General features: G+C 38.9%; 2 protein-coding genes across 2 annotated transcripts; one reads left to right on the top strand and one right to left on the bottom strand.

Annotated features, from left to right (window-relative positions):
* The first annotated feature begins 2,080 nt into the window (after positions 1 to 2,080).
* On the top strand, positions 2,081 to 3,776 carry Ada2a (Transcriptional adapter 2A). The gene has a single exon (XM_028308558.1). It carries the CDS (start codon positions 2,461 to 2,463, stop codon positions 3,754 to 3,756), a length of 1,296 nt encoding a protein of 431 aa, XP_028164359.1. The 5' UTR covers positions 2,081 to 2,460; the 3' UTR covers positions 3,757 to 3,776.
* On the bottom strand, positions 2,341 to 9,443 carry Atac2 (Ada2a-containing complex component 2). The gene is made up of 13 exons (XM_028308557.1): positions 9,126 to 9,443; positions 8,909 to 9,046; positions 8,650 to 8,798; positions 8,461 to 8,553; positions 8,176 to 8,320; positions 7,869 to 7,992; positions 7,335 to 7,750; positions 7,153 to 7,240; positions 6,616 to 6,806; positions 5,954 to 6,072; positions 4,531 to 4,712; positions 3,804 to 3,884; positions 2,341 to 2,452 (listed from the first exon to the last, which is right to left on the bottom strand). The coding sequence occupies exons 1-13, from the start codon at positions 9,335 to 9,337 to the stop codon at positions 2,360 to 2,362; spliced, it is 2,031 nt and encodes a 676-aa protein (XP_028164358.1). The 5' UTR covers positions 9,338 to 9,443; the 3' UTR covers positions 2,341 to 2,359.
* Positions 9,444 to 13,527: the final 4,084 nt, after the last annotated feature.

Below are 13,527 nucleotides of genomic sequence, written 5' to 3'. Positions count from 1 at the left end.
ATAATAATTAGTGTACATTGAATTCACAAAACTAACAATAGTTCATGCTTGTAAGTTGTACTTGATGAAATTTCATTTCATAATATTTATTATTAATTTAAAGCAAAAAAGGCTTATTACATCTGAATTGTCAAAAAATGACAGCTGTCAGAATTCCGTCGAATTAAAAATCGGACTTTATACAGAGAGCAGAACTATACGATAAACATGTCAGTCAATTTGACAACCTTTGTCGGAAACATTATTCAATGAAAATATTGTCCGAACCCTTAGTATTTCTCTTCGACAAATACTTTAACACATTGTGAACCACTTTTCTTTCACGACTATACAAATATTTTAGCAATGTAATTCATAAAACCAATTGCGCACATTTAAAATAAAGTTTGTTTACACTTTGACAGCAATAGACTGACATGCAAGGTGACATGCCAATGAAGTTTTCAGTTATACTGTTGCCATCTATGTATTACTTTTCTCTATGGTTGCCATTAAAAGAAATTAGTACTATTAGTTTTCCGCAACATGGCGAGGGTTTTTATGTTCCTGGTCAGACTATAAAACCCTAAGTGAAACCGTCCCATTCCAACTATTATGACATTGTCAGGAGGGCGCTACTATTTATACTGGATTATTAGTTTCGATTTTTGCCACGTTGGACAACTAAAGAAATATGACATTTGCATGAGGGCGCTACTATAGTTCCAAAATACTGGACTGTCCTGTCGATGACATTGACAGTGGGGCGCCACCGTCAATACCGGATCGCTGGTTCAGATTTTTGCCATGTTGGAAACCATATAGTTGAACGATGGTAGCGCCCCCCTGTCATTGAGTTTGGTGGGACAGTTCAGCGTGGGTCATCTATATCATGAAGCTACAGATAAAAATGGAGGGCAAAGTTGGGAACAAAACTTGAGTCAAATACCTACTTATATCTATCTCGCTCTCTGTGGCCCTACCTCTCTTTTTAGTGTGAACTGTAGTATTGCTATCTTCTTATTTAAATCTCCTTGTAAATTCTTCGAAATAGCCAATTCACTAACCAAATAAGAAGTTAAATAAATAAATAATTAATATTTGAAACTTAGATTACCTAGTTAAATAAAAAATCACAAAATTGTCGGCCATTTAGGCTTAATGTGTTGGCGAATCAGGGAATTACAATCCCAATTTCTGAGGTATCGGTAATGTGGCAACATCGGCCGAATCCGGCCCATCATGGCGGTTGTTTACTATGCAGTTGATTTCGTTTGAGATTTTTCAAGGGACCTTATCATTGTTTTGTCTGAAGAAATGGTGCAAAATTGTATAGTGCGTGGTTGCGGTAGTTCGTGTTGTCCTGGAAGTGATATAAAATTCCACGCGTAAGTGTTTATTTCGTGATTTCTGACAGTGGATCATTGTTAACATATTTCTTTGTATTTTCACAGTAATTACTTCCTAAAACGTTTTACCAGTATTTAAACTTATTATTAAATGTTACATATGTCAAGAAAAAGAAGATTTTACATTGAGTTTCATTGACTTTGAGCAAATTTAAAATTTTTGTTTCTATAAGACATTTTGAAGTAGTATGACCATATTGAGGATATATCTGGGACTTTCTGTGGGACCTTACTTATCTAATTTTGCATAATGTTTTCTACGGCCGTTTACTGTAATCAATCCATATCCAAATCCGTCTGTCAACTGCCAAATTAAAATCTGTTTTCTATCAAATATCCACAGTTTTCGATGCCTTTACACTTTCTTAATGTTGTAATTCATCTTAAAACAAAAACATCGAAAACCTTTTTTCATAATCATATTAAGTGCACTTTATCAAGACACACTGTTTAAACGTAAATCAGTCTTTGTCGTCCTGAGAAAAATAAATAAAAGGTTACCCTACTTAGAAAGAGAGAGCCTGCCCACAGAGAGCGAGATAGTGATACATAGGTTGTGCTTCAAGTAGGTATTCTAAGTCTGGCCTCCATTTTTATCTTTAGCTTCATGATCTATATCAATACTGCTGGGATAATATAAAAAAAATATAGTTTGTTCTCTATTCTGAGAGATTTTTGACGTTTTTCTGAATCGTCGGACGTCAACCAAAATTCATTTAGAAGAAAAAATAAACTGAAGACTTGGCTGTATAGCGCAATTGCCTTGCCTTTTCCTGAAAAGGAAAGATTTACAAAAAAAAAGACAAGTGACAACTTTGACAAGCACGAAAAACGAAAACAACCATTCGTTCGCGTGATCGTGCTATTTATTTTTATCATATTTGCTTGCAAATACTACAAATATTTGTGTTTATTGTTTGTATCGAGGAGTGTAAGTACTTAAACAACAGTGCTGTTTTTGTAATCTTTATTTATCTGATAAGCCTTAAGAACAACGCGTGCCGGCAGCCCTTGTACTCGATGTCGAAGTACTTTTCGTAGAAGTCTTGAATTAGCTCCTCGACCTGCGAACATGTCGAACGATATATTACAAACGAAATGCGATGCTTGCTCGGAAGTGGCTCACGAACCCTTCATTGAGTGTTGCGAGTGCGAGAGTAACTTGTGTATGTCATGTTTTGCCTCTGGACGCGAAGTGAATTCCCACAAAAACGACCACAAGTACGCTGTCCGCCGCAACGACTTCCCTCTATTCGAAAACTGCAACTGGTCCGCCAAAGAAGAGTGCAAGTTACTCTCTGCACTGTCCTCTTATGGTTATGGTAATTGGGAAGAGATCTCTAAAAGTGTACACACTAGATCAAAGCTTGAATGTCAGGAACACTACAAGAAATATTACATCGAAAATGTGCAGTATAAAGGGCTGAAACTTTTGCCAGAAACACAACAGTCCCTGTTCCCTAGACCTGTGATACCTTATTTGTACAGCACAGAGGTGACAATAAATCCACCTCGCAACAACCAGGGTGATCAGCATTTGGCCGGTTATAACGCACACAGATCTGAATTTGAGTTAAGCTATGATCATAATGCAGAAAGCATTTTTAATATTGAAAACAATTACTCCGATGAAGAGGATGATGAAGATGACTGTATGGACTCTTTGAAAATAGCTTTAGTCAACTCACTGAACACCAGGCTGAGAGAGAGGCAGAGGCGGTATAAAATTATACAAAACCATGGGCTCATAATGCCCAGCAAGCTGGTCTCCTGGTTACAAAAGTTTGATAACACCCTGGGAAGGCAGAAATGTGAGAGGTTACTTGCGTACATGCAGTTTATGACTGGAATACAGTTTGATGCATTCATGGAGGGTCTGAGTTTGGAGTGCGAGATCATGCAGAGAATACTGCGGCTTTGCGAGTACAGGAAGTGTGGCATTCGGACACTGTACGCTGCAAAGTTGTACAAGCACTTGAAGAAGGACAATGACATGATGATAAAGGAACAGCAGCACTCCACATTTGTGATGATGAGGAAGTTTGAGGGCATATCACCTGTCAAGAGCAAAATCTTTGGGAGAGACGATGGAAAAGTAAAGAAAATCAAGAAGTGTATTATGCCTCTTGAAATTGTCGATTTACCAGGTTTTCATCTTTTGTCAGAGTCTGAGAAAGTTTTGTGCTCAAATCTGCGTTTGGTCCCGAAAAACTACTTGGAATTCAAGGAACAACTCGTTACAGAAAATAATAAGTTGGGTTTCCTCAGGCTTTTGGATGCTCGGAGGATAGTTAAGATAGATGTTAATAAAACTAGGAAAATCTATGATTACTTAGTAAGCGAAGGATTTCTTACTAAACCTTTATAAATAAACTCTTAATATTGTGATATTATGTTGTTTTCTTTTTGGATTACCTTGAAACCAAACTTTTGGTACAAAAATATGGCAGGGTTAGTTGGGGATACATGGAGTGTCACATCTTTTCCGGAACAAGTCTGTAATAAGAAAAAACATTTAGAATGCCTAAAATGCATTTCAAATAAATATAATAATGAAAAAAATCGCATTTCAGACATTTTTATTCTTGAATACATAATATCTAAACTTTTATTTCTTGTTCAATATTTAGAGCTGATTTGGAGCTTTGTTAACTCGCGATGATATTATGAAGCCGCGTTTTTGCCTCGGCCAGCAAGTTTTAGAGGCGAGAATAGACCCAATAACGACATCTTTTACCATTTTCTAAGACGATTATCACACTGCACCGCGCTCCGCGTGATTACATATAAAAAATCCCGCGCGCAGACGCGTTGTCAGTGTGTTGTGCCGCGCGTGTTTTCTATACAAACTGAGGTACTTGCATACAATGATTAAATCTATCGTCCCGCGTACCGCGGCGGAGCTCGATGCAGTGTGATAATCGCCTTAGTCCTCATTAGGGCATGGAATCTGCGCGTCATAGCAAGAACCGGTTCCAAAACCCGGTACTTGTTATGACCCAAGTTTTAGCGATGAGAATAGTTCCATTAATGACATCTTTTACTATTTCCTTAGTCCTCGGTAGGGCATGGAATCTGCGCGTCATAGCAAGAACAGGTTCCAAAACATCAAGAACCGGTTCTATGCTTAGTCCTTTTGTACCTGTAGCAGATGGTACAGCATGAAGGACGCGATGCCAGCGCCGCGCCACTCGGGCCGCGTGAGCACGAAGGAGATATAGGCCTCATTCGCACGCGCGTCCGGCACCAGGAACGCGCAGCCCACCACCAGCCGCCGATACGTCACCACGCAGCTGAATTCCGGGTACTGCAGCGCTTCAGTCACTGGGCAGTAATGAAAGTATGTTCATGGGTTCTTCATAGAGGGCCAAAGGGTATAGACAAGTACCTAGATACAGTCGGCAGCACTTTTTGCAACAAAAAGAATTTGATTAAGTACACATTTTGATTTCAAAGAACTCTAAGGCTGGTTTTAGAGTCACGCTGACCGTCAGCGCTGACAGCCGAAATGTATAAAGCGTCGGCGCCGAGCGATCAGCGTCACTCAAGAACGTTCCCTTCAATTACATACATAATAATATTGATCTGTCAGCGCCGAAGATCAGCGAGCGGTCAGCGCGATACTAAGGCTTGATTTCCTCCTACGCTGACGTCGGTCGCGTACATCGGTCGAGCGTACGAATAAACACAATGTTCTATGAAGCACCGCACTGCAACGCCGTCGTCAGCGGCAATCAAGCCTAAGGCTTGATTTCCTTTTAGGCTGACATCGGTGACCGACGTCAGCGGCGCGCACGATTAAGAACATTGTGTTTATTCGTATGTACGCTCGACCGATGTACGCGCCGACGTCAGCGTAGGAGGAAATCAAGCCTAAAACTAGCCTTACGCCCGTATTCACAAACATTACTATGAGGTCTCACAATGCTCGTGGACGCATAGGGTCACACACGAACCAATCGCAGCACAGTCTTTTATTTTNTGATAGGTAAATTTATTTACAAAATTCTGACTTAATGTAATTTTTTTAGAAAATATGCTTCTAAAACAGTTTTTTTTATAAAATCACAAAATCGAATATTTCTTCGAAACTAAACAAATACAACTACTAGTTCCTTCATCAATTGTATACATAATAGTAATATCTAACGATTGAATTAATAAAACAGGGATGTCCGCTTCTAAGCCAAAATAAAACACTGTGCGCAGAGCTCTATTCAACGCTATGCGTTCTATTTGCTGCTTCAATTAAGCAAGCATAGTTTGTGAATACGGGCGTTTAGTCTGAGGGCACGAAACTGGCGACGGCCGAGCGATGGCGGGTCGTGTGACGGCGGAGCGCTAGCGATGCATACAAGTAGAGTCCTCATTATGCGAAGTGCGTCAAATTCATCCGATAGTTGAGCAAAAACGGATTAATATCTCCAAGATTTTTTCTCCAAACTTCGTCATTTCAATAGTCCAATGTCAATCTTGAAAGGAGCTTGTGAACTTGCAAATCTTTTCTCAGCAGTGATTAAGTTGGAATTATGAAATTCATACTTGATTTAATTAGGAAGACTTACAATCGATCCCTGGCCAGAAGAACTGCGCGCAGAGGTTGTTGACCGCCGCGATGTGTTGCGGGCGCACGTATGAGAAGTCCAAAGTGCCGCGCGGTGGTGGTACGTAGCCTTTGATGTGCCTGCAAGAATACGTCTCTTAGCTTTCCAGATTTGGAAAAAAAAAATACTTTCATATATTATTATACCTACTAGTAAATCTAATTCTTACAAATAGCGCACAGCTGATGGTCGCTGGTACAGAAAAAATCTCGAGTTGGCGACTACGATACGGATGACTTAGTGTGGGCAGACCGTCAACTAGGTGGACCTACGAAGGTCAGGTGAAGGTCACGAGAAGCACTTAGATGCGGGGAGCGCAAGAAATCCTTGGGGGAGGCCTTAGTCCAGTAGTGGAACGTCATATTTATATAACGTCACATTAGTGTACTATGTATTTTATTGCAATAAATAAATAAATAAATATGGCTGAAACGAACAAACTTCAACTCTGTGGGAGAATGATGCAAGGACACTATGTATGTAGCAAGTCCTAAAACCCCTGTTAGCCTTGGCTTTAGTAGTAAATAGTATGTCTGTCTAGTGTCTACCAGTTCACCCAAGTATCCACCAAGTAACAGCGGATACTAGGCCGAAAAATTTTCAGATTAATCAGTATCCCTCACTTGTTGGTCTTCCTCAGCAGCTCATCGGTGAGCTTCAGCCACAGCGGCGTGGAGTCCGCGTCCCGTCGGATGTAGGGCTTCAGTAGCGCGCCCGAGTACGGCGAGCGGAACGGTGCCGGCTCCGTCTTGGCCACCACAGTTGTCCCGTAGTTCGTACTGGCTATGGTGCCGCACAGGTTGTCCATTAGGTACTGAAATAACGTTGAATTAGTTTAAATCAGACTATATTTTCATTTGCTTTAAAACTAGGGAATTTCATACAGAAAACTACTTTAGACTCAAGGCCGGACTGTGGGTTTAAGGGGCCCTTGGCTAACACTTCTTAGGGGCCCACTCTTTCGCATTATTGTCGACTTTGACTTGACTTAGCTGGGGGCCTCTTGAGTCCACGGGGCCCTTGGCTGAAGCCCAAAAAGCCATAATAATATGGTAGATCCAGCTCTGTTTAGACTGCTTTTATTAAAACTGCAGAGCGCAATCAAAGATTTCTGATGGATCACTAGTGAATGTGTTGTGTGGGATGGGATTGTAACTTACCGATCTTTGGAATCTATCCAACACTCTTTCAGTGTTCATGACGTCTCTGGGGTCTTCTGTCAAGTAGCCACCTAACAGCTTCACAGCTCTAAAACAATCAAGTAGGTACGTCAAGTTTACCGATCTAGTATTTTCTAAATTAAAATATATCAATAGAGTGCAGAATAAAATTGAAAACTCACTTGTCCAAATCAAATAAAGGCAAGTGTTTATGCCTCTTCAGTCTCCTCAAAGCCAGTTTTGCTTTCAACCTGCACAAATACGCCTTCTTATTTGGATCCTTCATTTTCGGTATCATTCCCTCGACCTGTTTCAACAGCTGCACCTCTTGATACTGCGTCATCGGCACCAAATTCTTATCTGGTTCTGGAAACTTTTCCATCCAAGGCAAATCGACAGAATTCAGTTCAGTGGAGAAAAGTGATTCTCTTTTTTCATAAGGATTTTCCTCTTGTTGCTTTTTGGGTTTCACGTCTGTGATCGATTTCTTGGTATCGTAATCATCGGATTGCGTTTCTTGGGGGTGACTGGAGCTGCTTAGACGAGAGTCGGAATCGTAATACAGGAGGGGTTGAGAGTGGATGCTTGATGAGTCACTCTGTAAAAAAGATAGAAGATGAATGCTAGGTGTTTCCATTGGAGACATCCAAAATTGGACTCATGTGAGCTGATGATTACACAGTTCCTACACAGAAAAGGGAAAGGAGTATACTTACGTGGAATAGCGTTTGCACAGTGGTGGGCGTGAACTCAAACTTGCACATCCAATTGCTCTCCACCTCCGAATAGCTCGGTTCGCGCGTCGACGACAGTAATTCTTTATATTCTTCGGCTTCATGTCTGGATACACAAGATTGATAATATAAAATTTGTGGATGTACAAAAAAAGTAAGAAATTTTCTGCGTTAAATAAAAAAATTGCACATTAATCTACATCCCCATTTTGTCCCTTTTACAAGAAGGATAATAAGGAACTACCTACTAGAAAACTTTTGGATAAATTCTTCACTATTCTAATATTACCTTCCATCTGAATCTGGTTCACCGAACAATAGGCTGCTTGAACTGTCAAAGTCGAACCGTTTCTTTTTGGCTGGCACAGGCTCAACACTCGGGGTGATCGGCGTAATTGGCTCTTCCTCCTCTTTGTTTATTAAATGCTGGTAACCTGTTGTTAATAAGGAATTACATTTTAAACTTAATCAAAACATTAAGTTAATAAATCAGTTTTCTGTAGTGGAGAAAACATTAGCTTACAGTTTTGATGTTTCTTATAAAGTTTATCAATATTTTGTGTTTGATATTTACCCAATTCTATTACTTTTGACATAAAGATAACTTTGGCCACAGAAAAATTATTCCGAGACCGGCCCTTCGGCTTCTCTTTGGCTATTTCTTGAACTGAAATGCAAATAAAAAACATTTTAATTAAATGTAATCATAACATATTATGTTAATTATTAGTTTCTACTGATTTAGGATACTACTTCTACATACTTATATCAGCAGCAACGGCTGGTGAGAATCCGTGCAGAAGCTTCCACCAGCCTGTTTCTCCGAGCACGTAAGATCCGGAGCGAAACATAAAGTTGTTGTACACCGACAGGACTCCAGCAATGGTGCCAACCCAGTTCTTCTTTTGTTTCCTGGAAATATAGTATTGAGTACATTAGAAGACATGTACACAAGACTATTTAGATATTAATTTTATGGATAAAAGCCTTTAGATTAGCTTTACAATACTAATACTACTTACGTATGCGCTCCAAACAACAGACTCCATGACCGATCAATGAAGGAGCAGATGTGTGTTTTGTAGTGGAAGAAACCATTGTTGCTGATACCATGCGCCTGGGTGTTCAGGTGATGAAGAGTTAGTAGAATAACATTTACCCTGGGCAAGAAAAATATATAAGTAGTTTTCTAGTATAATTGGGACTGAATTTTGAAAATGTAGACAAACGAGTACTAACCAGGGGAATTTATTACGTTTGAAAATTTCTTGATGTGTAGGCGAGCATTCGTAGCATGTAAAATCGAAAAACACGTCGCAGGCAAAATCACCAGGCGTACCGGGGCGGCGAAGACACGATAGGTGCACGAAGCAAGAGCAAACCTCGCATGTCAGCCCAGGGCTGTCTTGCTTGCACTCTGGCTGTTCGCAATACTTGCAATTAGCACACATTATTGATGAAAGACTCCGTTTGATGTTAATTATCTTCAAAAAATACACGATACAGTATTTTAGTTTTCCGAAAACAACAACAAAACAAACAACATAACCTCACTTTTTTACGTCAAATAATGTCAATGTCAAATAAATGTCAACATTGATAAATGGCAACGGAATACTATAATATAAAGCAAACGTTAAATTACCGTGCTCAAAGTAATTTTATTTCTCTAACAATGTTTCAACAGCATTGAATTGTACATATAGCCTGACCAGAGCCCCGATTACGGTAATTTTTAACGTCAACAATCCAGACACGCTTCTCGATTCTGCGATACGATTGGTCGTTCAACAGCGCACGTCAGCTGTTTTGACCAATCGTATTGCAGAATCAGAAACGCATCAGAAACGCGTCTGGATTGTAGACGTTAAAAGTTACCGTAATCGGGGCTCAGGAACATAAAAACCCTGGCATAGAGGCGCGTCAATTGCATTTGATAGTGCAACACTGAGTACAGTCGTACCTGTGTTAAATTAATAGGCTAACTTTATGTATCAGGATTCAGGATTACGGGCTAATTTGATACTTTCATAAATTAAAGAAAAATTATTATTATAGGTAACCTGATTTAAATAAATTAAATGAAACATCAATCGAGCTAGTAGATTTATTTTATTATTCATCAATAATCAAATTCAGAACTTGAATATTCAACTGCAATGTCTGCTCATGTACCTACGCTTCAAACTCGGTACTTCTTTCCAATCCCATAAAATTCAACACTTAGAAAGTGACAAAATTTTTAAAATAGGTAGTTGAAACAAACCACAGCTAATTTTCATAGTGGACTGTACTATACGATAAACATGTCAGTCAATTTGACAACCTTTGTCGGAAACATTATTCAATGAAAATATTGTCCGAACCCTTAGTATTTCTCTTCGACAAATACTTTAACACATTGTGAACCACTTTTCTTTCACGACTATAAAAATATTTTAGCAATTTAATTCATAAAACCAACTGCGCACATTTAAAATAAAGTTTGTTTACACTTTGACAGCAATAGACTGACATGCAAGGTGACATGTCAATGAAGTTTTCAGTTACTGTTGCCATTAAAAGAAATTAGTACCATTAGTTTTCCGCAACATGGCGAGGGTTTTTATGTTCCTGGTCAGGCTATACATGTGCAGGAAGATACAACTTGAACATAAGCCAATTCTACTACTAAAACATTTTTAAATAAGTTAACGTGGGTAGGTATTATTCAGTGAACAATAAATTAAACACACTAGCTATTATAGCTTGTTTGATCACGCTAGATAATAAATATTATTTCCCGAAAGTATTTGTTTGTATACCAGTTTGTATACCAGTGGGCAAAATAATAAAAAAGTGTGCTGTCGGCTAAAATAACTTTTATTCTAGTGCTTTATTCCTAAGCGCAATAAAAAAAAACATTATTTTGTAAAGAAAAAAAATACGCGGGGTACCAATGTTTTCTTGGGAAAGTGAAGCTGGTGATGAAGCGTTAATTTTTTATTTTTAGTTACAATGCATTTACAAACCGTCGATCGATTATTGTAAAATAGGGTTCATAAGTTTTCGTGAAAGTTCATGAGGTGCAAAATAAAACAACGATTTCAGCAGTATGAGGTAAGATAGCCAGTTCTTTATGTGCGTTCCCTTCGAGAGGCCACTGTGGAAAACGAAGGTTTCGTATACATAAATATTTAGCAGAACCTCTAAAACAAATGTAGCCAGAATGATAAATTTGTAGGTGTTGTAAGTTGGACGCTACAACCCGCCGAATGTGGTCCCTCAGATGAACTATGTCAAATACCAAATTACTGAATCTGACCAAATAAGATGATTTTCATAAATGGTAATATTTAGGAGGTAAATCGTAGGCATAGCTGGGCACCGTTAATCAAATAGTTAACTTCGTTAATCGTTAAACCGTTAATAAAAAAATTAACTTCGTTAAACGTTAAAACGTTACATTTCGCAAGAGTTAACGCAAGTTAACGTTAATCGTTAATCCGTTAACACATAATAATAAAACGAAAAAAATAATATGTTCAAATAATTTCGAAAGCTTGTATCGCGCATGGAATTTATTCCTCTTTTATGTTTGCGCTACAAGCTTTCGAAATTATTTGAACCTTGCATAAGTACAATTATTTTTTTCGTTTTAGTACAACTGCATTTCAGAATAAAAGCTTGTTAGGGTTCCGTAGCCAAATGGCAAAAAACGGAACCCTTATAGATTCGTCATGTCTGTCCGTCCGTATGTCACAGTCACGGTCATTTTTTTCCGAAACTATAAAAGTTATACTGTTGAAACTAGAGATGAAACGGATAGTTGTTTGGCCGGATAGCCGGATGCCGGATAGTTGGCCCATTGTCTCTTTGCATGTCGTGACGTGTTTAGCGCCGCACAGGTGCTTTGAACGCGATTAGTGGGTCTATTAGTAGACTAGACTAGTCACACTTTTCGAAAATCGAATCAGTCCGGATAGAATGTCAGACTTTGCCACTTGTCTAGGGGGCAGATCGATTCGGGCGATTTCGGTTGCCATCGTGAGTGTGTGATTGAATAGCGAAAATTAAATTAGTTTACTTGCTGTGTAATCTGACTGAACTGCATCATGACATCAGACCATCAGTGAAAAAAAGATCGCCTATTTTATTTGGCAATATTTCGACTTAACAGATATTTACTATTTATGTATTCGTTATTAGAGTGAATAGCTCAGAAAAAGAAATTAGTTTTTTTAAAGGCCTTAAAATGGCTTTTTGTAACTTTTTGGACTTTAAATAAAAGCCGTCATAATTATAAGCCATTTTATTGATGTTTACCTCAAAGATTAATGTATCTCATTTTATTAATAGGAAATCGTCGAAGTTTTTTAATATCCGGCTACTAAATTTCTTCTAAATCGGTTCAACGATTCTTGAAATAACACCATTTTATAAAATAATTGGTCACATCATCATAACGTGATCAATTTTACGATTTGGACACTATATAAATGCATATTAGTGTTAAATTTGACTTATTACTTATTAATCAATAAACTTAAATGAGAAAAATTCAATAAAAATAAAGAAAAGATACCAATTGAAATAATTATAAAATTATTTGTTTTCACCCGGGGTAAACACCCACGGGTGGAATGAAACGGGTTTTTATTGGGTTTTTACCCTCATGTGGGTTTTTACCCGGGGGGAAACCCATCTCTAGTTGCCACAGGAAAAAAAAAAAAAAAAAAAAAGGGCCCTGGAAAGGGCCTATGTACTGAATAAAATTCTTGCTCTGCATAAAAAATACCGTACCAGAAATCGCAGCGTGGGACGTCCACCCACAAGGTGGACCGACGATATCATAAAGGTAGCAGGAAAGCGCTGGACGCAGGCCGCTACCAACCGGGCAACATGGAAAGCATTGGGGGAGGCCTATGTTCAGCAGTGGACGTCCTATGGCTGAGATGATGATGATAAAAAATATCTGACTGTATTCTCTTCTCTCTTCCAGGTCCCATACTACGTGAAGGAAAACTTCCACACCGACTACCAAGGCTCGTTGCGGCGGCTCGAGATGTCTATAGAGGAAGAATACATAGGTACGATCAAGTTACGCGCGTATAGAAAGTGCCGTGATACCGGTCGCTGCGAACTATTGTCTGGTCTCTGAGCACGTAGAATTTTGTCCAATGACCCCAAGCTACCCATCCTTATCGCTCGCGCGTAACTATGTCGCTATCGCGCTCGCACACTCACTGCGGGCGCCTGTCGGCAATATAATTACGCGCGAGCGACAAGGATGGGTAGCTTGGGGTCATTGGACAAAATTCTACGTGCTCACGGACCAGGCTTTAGATGAAAGCGACTGGTTGATGGCATAAATCATTTGTAAGTATTGTAGCTAGTGTCACTTGCACTGCTCGTCTGTAACTGGTATGTTTTTTATTTGTTCTTTTTATTTTTGCTAGTATTAATGTGAGTATAGACTAGAGAAGTGTTTTTCAACCTTTTTCATGTATTTATTTATTTATTCTAGAAGGCGGCTTGAAGGCTTACATAATAACACGACCTCCTTTTTGAAAATGAAAATATTTATTGCCAGAATTAAACAAGACAATAACTTAAAGACAGACCTCCACACTGTGCATTTTTATCACACAGTGTTCCTGCT

Source organism: Ostrinia furnacalis, unplaced genomic scaffold (genome assembly GCF_004193835.3).
Source record: "Ostrinia furnacalis isolate ACB-3 unplaced genomic scaffold, ASM419383v2 OfSCF2432, whole genome shotgun sequence".
NCBI classification, from domain to species: domain Eukaryota; kingdom Metazoa; phylum Arthropoda; class Insecta; order Lepidoptera; family Crambidae; genus Ostrinia; species Ostrinia furnacalis.
The sequence above is the reverse complement of the archived record's forward strand: the minus strand, read 5'-3'. Positions and strand labels throughout refer to the sequence as shown.